The 7,242-nt window shown below is 39.5% G+C and overlaps 1 protein-coding gene across 1 annotated transcript; it reads left to right on the top strand.

The window, feature by feature from the left end:
- Nucleotides 1–3,141: 3,141 nt before the first annotated feature.
- On the top strand, nucleotides 3,142–3,793 carry LOC131393908 (zinc finger protein 239-like). Its single transcript, XM_058524922.1, has one exon. It carries the CDS (start codon nucleotides 3,154–3,156, stop codon nucleotides 3,757–3,759), a length of 606 nt encoding a protein of 201 aa, XP_058380905.1. The 5' UTR covers nucleotides 3,142–3,153; the 3' UTR covers nucleotides 3,760–3,793.
- The last annotated feature ends 3,449 nt before the right edge of the window (nucleotides 3,794–7,242 follow it).

Below are 7,242 nucleotides of genomic sequence, written 5' to 3'. Positions count from 1 at the left end.
AAATTGTCTTTGAAGAAGAGGTGAAAAGTTGTTTCTTCTCCTCCATCCCATGGCCTCGGCTAGGAAGTAACTCACTCATTAACCCTGTTGGTGTCTGCAGTGGGCTTAGGCATGTGGTGAACACAGATGATAGAGATGAGTAAGAGCAGAAGTTTACAGTCTTGTAGGGAGGGAGATGTTTCTTCAGGTGAGTTCAGTCCATCAGTGTTTCAGATGCTGCAGAGGAGGGCTGTGCAGCGTTGAGATGGGGATGGGGGAGCGAGAGAGCAATGAGGAGTTATTTAGTTACTTTCTCCAATTTTAAACTTACTAAAGTTTTTATAGAATATACTTGAACATTTTAATAAGTTAACAAACGAAACATTTCTCCTTACCACTCTTGTCCCCAACAACCCAGTTTCCCTCTTTATAATTAAACTTTGTTCAAATTTGAAAAAGTAAATAAATGTTTGGTGAGTATTGTTTTCTTAATATTGGCTGTGCATTGAGAAGGATTTTAATAGAATAAAACTTAAAGTCCTGTAGCAGTTTTTGAAGGACTGGAAAGATCAATTTCAATTGAGAGGCTACTGTTACCCATGAGCATGTAGACAGGATGATGATACAGGAGAGGTAATGACAACCAATGCTTGGAGGTCCCAGAGAGAATTGACATGCAAAACTTTACCACAGGAGGGTCAGGCTAGCACATTCCTTATGGACAGCAGGCTTAGGGCTCCCTGGGTTTTGCTTCTGAACTGTAAGTCTTATGGCTTATCATGAACATGTGAGTTATGTAGAGAGAGACTACACCTATTTATCCAGGCCCATTCAGTCCTGCAGAATGTTGGGCATTGCTATGTCCAGGTTATTTCCCTCCAAACCTCATCAGATAATCGTTCATAATGAGGTTATGTTTGCAAAATGTGCGTACATTTATGTGGATATATGTGAACGACACATGATGTGTCAGCACAGAGAAACATTGACTGGAACCCCAAGGAGTGTTAGAGCTTTCCATGCATGCAGCAGCCCGTCCCCAGCACTATCACGTCCAGCATACTCCGTGGTCCCTGCTAGGGAAGGCCCTGGCTGAATCAAAATGTCCTTGATGCTTTAGGAATCAGTGACCTTCAAGGATATAGCTGTAGACTTCACCCAGGAAGAGTGGGCCCTGCTGGACACGTCCCAGAGAAAGCTGTACAGAGATGTGATGCTGGAGAACATCAGTCATCTGGTCTCCGTGGGTGAGTCTCTCAACACTGATTTATTCAGTCAACAAGTATCCAGAGCAGCTCCCACACATCCCCCTGCTCAGCCCTCATTCAGATTCCTTCATGGTTATTAAAACTACTTGAAGATAATTTCTTTATTTACTTACACCTATTTTGTCATCCCAAAAGATTTCAGATTTCCTGACCACTCTTTGATGTCTTTCTTTCTTCTTGATCTCTAACAACCAGGACTGTGCTGGGAATCCAATGAATATTTTTAAATAAATGAATGAAAGTATTAAATATTTACTAAGTAACGATTCTTCTCTATACACTCACCTGGTGGCTAAAAATTTATTCGTGGAAATTCAACTAATTATCTATTTCCAAATGCAAAATATATTGTTTTGGTGGAACCTCGATGCATTGGGTTTTTTTTTTAAAATGAAGTTCAGCCTACTGTGGGGACATTTAATTCCTCCTTTGTTGAAAACCCTGAGGTTTCCACACTGTGTCTTTGACGTTAAACCTGCACATCAGCAACAAGAAATTCTCCCTATGTTGCCACGTGTCATGATGTTCTTCCTGCGCTGGTGAAGGACCTTGAATATCGTCATCGTTCCAGGTGCTCTTCTCTGGGCTGTCCTTCAGTGTTCACCTTGTTCTTCCTGGATATTCTTCCCTGAAACTAAAGAGCATGCATGGTTCTCAGCACAGAATCCAAAACTGGTGAACCATTTTTCCCCACAAACAGGGTATGAAGCCTGCAAATCAGATATGATTTCTCAGTTGGAGCAAGGAAAGGAGCTGTGGAGGGAAGGAAGAGGATTTCCCCAAGACCTGAGTCCAGGTGAGCTCCAGGCTGCTGTGCTCAGTACCAGGAAGATCCTGATCCTGGGAGAGCAGGGCCTGGGAAATGTCAGCTGCATATTTCCTTGAGTGATTTATATTTTTAGAAAAGTGTGGAGGACATCAGGGCCTGTATTCTCTTCTGTACTTCCTCTTAGACTCAGAAAAGGAATGCTCATGCCCTCTTGGAGATAAACTTTCACTTGTTTCATTTTGACAGTTTTTCTTCTTTTTGCTTTACTGACATCCAAACTTGATTGTATTGTTTCTCTTATTTCAATCCTGAAAATACTTTTTAAATTCAGTTTCCTGACCTGTGTTCTACTCACTGATGTATTCCTCCTTTTCACATCCTTTCCCTGTGTAAGGGTCAGTGTTTGAAACATCCCCACACAGGCCTTGCGTGCTTTCTACAGTTTTCCCCTTCTCATGCCACACTGGTAATTTATTCATTTTACATTATTTTAGACAGGAAAAGTGGCCCTGTAAAACAAGAAATAATATCTGTACAAGTCACCCGCATGAAGGACCCGTCTACCTGCATGTCAATGGTAAGTTTCAAGAGAGGACACCCTCCTACTCCACACCAAAGACATGGAAACTGAAAGATCTTAGAAAGTAGCACAATCACGTGACTGTAATTTGAGTTGGGAGGAAACTTTAAGCCTCGTCAGAAAGTTTCAGGTAGTTTGAAGTTAGGGAAAATATTAACGTGTGCTCAAAACCGTAACCTGAGTTCTTATAAAAGGACAGTTGCATAAACATGGTTCATACATCTAATGTTTGAATCTAATGAAATCTTTAAAATGAATATGGTAGCTCTGCAGTTGAGATGTAATGAAAGAGGAAGTCTGTGCATTGTAGGAAATAACATACATTGCATATGTAAATAATGTGGAGAAGATTTTGATAGGAGGTATTCACTGCAAGATCAACTGAGAAGTCATGTGTAGAGAAGAGATTCAATGAACCTATATGAGAAATTCTTTAACAGCTTCTCATCTCCTTCAAATAGCAGAGATTCCACTCTGGAGAGGATGCCTATGAATGTAATGAGTATGGGGAAGTTTTCACTTACAGATCCACAGTGACTCAGCATGTGTTAATTCACATGACAAGAAAACCCTATAAATGTAATGAGTGTGGGAAAGAATTCCACAAGAGCACTCAGCTTTCTATACACAAAAGGACACATACTGGAGAAAAACCCTATAAATGTAATGAATGTGGGAAATGCTTCAGCCAAAATGCTAACTTATATTCACACCAAAGGAGTCACACGGGAGAGAAACCTTATAAATGTAATGAGTGTGGGAAAGAATTCCATCGGAGCACTCAGCTTCACGTACACCGAAGAACTCATACTGGAGAGAAACCTTATAAGTGTAATGAATGTTGGAAACACTTCAGCCAAAGCACTAACTTACATTCACACCAAAGAACTCACACAGGAGAAAAACCCTATAAATGTAATGAGTGTGAAAAAGAATTCCCTCAGAGCACTCAGATTTGTATACACCAAAGACCACACACTGGAGAGAAGCCCTATAAATGTAATGAGTGTGGAAAACACTTCAGCCAAACTGCTAACTTACTTTCACACAAAAGAAGTCACGTGGGAGAGAAATCCTATGTCTGTAATAAATGTGGAAGAGGTTTCTGTCATCCTTCATCCTTTAGTCAACATAAGAGAATTCACACTGGAGAGAAACCATAGGAATCCTTTGGTCAAAGTTCTGGCCTTAGACAGCCTGAGGGAGTTCACAATAGAGGGGAACCCTGTATATTAAATGAGTGTGGCCAGAACTCCAAGCACGTGTCTTACCCTTTACTTAAAGAAAACAATCACATTGAATAGAAAAGCCTTCAATCAGTTCTCTGATCTTAGTTGATGTGAAAGACCGAACATTATAAATGTAGTGAAAAACCATCTTCATCTTCAAGTCTAATGTTTGTATACACCAGAGAACTCACACAGTGGAGAAATTGTATGTCTGCAATCGATGTCAGAATATTTCTATTTATAATCTATCCTTTAAAGCAACGTGAGCAAACTCTACAGTGGAGACCCCCCAAAAAATTCTATGGAGAATCCTTTAACCTACACTTTATGCAAGTGTTCAGAATTTTGCCAAATGACCTCTTGTAAACAATGTAACATGAAAATGGAAGTTTTTGCTGTGATCTGGGAGTGTTTAATAAAGAATTTGTAATGTAATCAAAAATTGGATTAAATTGTTTCAATAGATTACTACTTGTAACCATATGTACAGTAAAAGTTGTTACTCAAAAACGTAAAATGTTATTCAATTTATATTTGTATGCAGCTTTATACATAATTACAAAGACTTTGGCCAATCATAAAATATCCTAAATAAACTGAAAAATCATAATAGAAAATGATGCAATTTAACTATTATAGCAGTGTTTAAAAATGTTGTACCTGGTAAAAATTAATACAAACGTGGAAGAATAAACCCATAGTTTGTGAATAAAGTTTAATGTTAAAATAATAATACTCTTTTTAAAATGTCAAACGTGTCCACATTTTCCTACCTGCACTGCCATTATCATTCCTATCTTGAACAAGTCAGAGGAGAAGAGAGAGAATGGATGAGAGGCCAGGACACCAGAGCCGAGTTGGGGTAGGAAAACACCAGTAGAAGGAGAAGTGAGTACAAGTGGATGAGGGGGCAGCTGTGCCCAGGCGCGTGGCTGACACCTGAGGCACAGGGTGTTGCTGGAGCAGGGATAGGTTGAAGGGAGCCTTCGGTGACCTTAGGGGTTTACAAAAGCAGAAAGGAGGGAGAGTCATGAGGAGGGAGGTTACTTAATGAGGGTGCAGAAGGGGGCATCTGGAGGTAGACCCAAGCTCATGGAGAGGCTAAGCCACTGGAAGTGACCTGAGTAAGGGAAGAGCGGGGCTTTGGGACAAATGCTAGTGGTCCAGAATGTGCATAGGCCTCAGGAAGAGGGTCCAGGTAGGGAGGGTTAATGTGGTTAAAGGACAGGATGGGGGAATATGGAGTTCACTGAGGGGACCAAGGAGTCCATTTCTGAGGTGAGTGGTTGGGACAAAGATAGAGGGTCTGTGTTGAGTCTAGATCATTCTCTTCTCTCCCAGTGTTTTTTGTTAAACAACAAGCAGTTCTTCATATAAATTACAACTGAGTTGGAAGGGGGCTGACAGTAATTTTGCTAGGCAGTATTCTGAGTTTGCCCCCAAAATTCCATACCCTGGTGTTCACCCCTGTATAATCCCCTTCCTTTGCTTCTGTTCTGGACCTTTGAATGTGATGAAATATTCTCCTCATTAGGTGACACTATATGGCAATGGTGAAGGGATTCACAGGTGTCATTAAGGCCCCTATTCAGCTGTTTGTGAGACAATCACAAGGGAGTTTTTCCTGGCTCAGTATAACCTAATTGGGTGAGCCCTTTTAAAGAGGGCCCACAGGTCAGAAACAGGATGTCAGAGATGTGACGCCAGAGACAGTCTGCTGCCTTGAAAACACAATCACAGGAAGGACACCAAGTAAAAGCAGTGACCTGTAGGGGGTGAAGAGGAACATTGAGGAAGTGACAGGAGGAGGAGGAGCAGACTTCTGAAGACACCTGTTTATAAGGTTTTTCTTTTGGAATTTTTGTACTCAAAAATGAAATTAAAGAAGGATGGGCAGAAAAATATTGAAAATGAAAACAAATAAATGAACTTAATTTTATATCAAATGACTATCATAATCCCACAAATAAAATTAAAAAAAACAAATTCAAGTAAGTTTTTGACAGTGTTTTTACTATACATACTCAAGTGAAAGATAAAAGTACCTGCAAATTATTCTTATGACTACTTGATTTTTTTTCCCAGTGATTGAGTGTAGCAATTTTGGAAGTATTTTTTACGAATTGTGTGACTGAGTTCATGATTAAATGTATTTAGGTTATTCGACTTAAGTTACCCAGTAATGGAAAATGGAGATAGAAATACTTAAGGAGGAACAAGAAGATAAGTCTTGGGTGTTGCATTGGAATTAGATTTATTAGCATGAATTCACGATGTGTGTATGTGTGTGTGTGTGCATGTGTCTACATCCTAACCCTGCCCACTGAAAGGGCCTAGAAGCCATGACACCTCAGTCACAATGGCAAATACCACTCAAATCTTGATTTTTAATTTTCATTCCTCAATAATAGGAACCCAAATTCCTTGGAGAAAGGGTTGATTGAGGCAGGCACATGCAAAATTGGTGTTGGGGGAGGAAATGTACAAGATGAGCCTGAGGTATCTTTTGCTAGAAAGTAAAGAAATACACAAAAAAGGAAGTGCACTGGTGAAAAGGAAAAAGGAAGCAGATTGAAGGGACTCTGGTAGCCATATATGGGACAAATATATCATCAAATGAAAAATGACAATAATATATTTCAGCACATTGAATAATATAGTCCAAGAGATCATACAAAGTAAGTAAATTATAATATACAGACACATCTGAATACATGCCTTCATATGAGGAGGGAAATGAGACACACTCCTTGACAGTAGAAGGCCAACTAAAAATGCAAAAGGAATGGTAGGGAAACAGGTCACCATTTGAAACTAGCATAGTGAACAAGATCAACAGTAGAGACATTAGGCAAACACTACCTTAAGCATGTAATTCAAGTTTTCACCATCAATGAAAAAAGTTGACATTGTAATGAATAACATTGATATCATGTGGCTTCTAATGTAAATCACTGAGAAAGACCAAACATCACTTGTGAAATGTTCCTGAAAAATTCTTAATTTTTCAATTGTCCCCTCAGCACGGAAGAGAAAATCCCTTGGCATTTAGAATGGAATGGATGAGAGATTGTAAGAGAAAGTGTTTTCTGTTGATTTTTTTGCAAGTAAGATGTGTGTTAATTGCTCCTAATTTATATGTCCGTTTATTTCAATTAGGGGTATTTTCTGTTTTTTCATAAAACTCTACAGAGGTTTTCTGAGATTTCATATTTGGATCTCTTTCTTTTTGGAAGGAGGGATATTGTCAGTAACCCTTCTCCTCCATCGTAGTATTGTAGTTTATTGCAGGTAGACATGAATGCTACCGATTTTGGAAGTTCGATTGCCGTACTTGGATTGTTTGTTGAAAGCAGCTGTTCATTCAAGGACTTTTTCACAGATGTTGCTAGGATGTGCCTCATAGACCATCGTATC

The sequence above is a fragment of the Diceros bicornis genome, chromosome 29, assembly GCF_020826845.1.
Source record: "Diceros bicornis minor isolate mBicDic1 chromosome 29, mDicBic1.mat.cur, whole genome shotgun sequence".
Classification (NCBI taxonomy): domain Eukaryota; kingdom Metazoa; phylum Chordata; class Mammalia; order Perissodactyla; family Rhinocerotidae; genus Diceros; species Diceros bicornis.
Note: the sequence above shows the minus strand (reverse complement) of the source record. Positions and strands in the feature narration are given on the sequence as shown.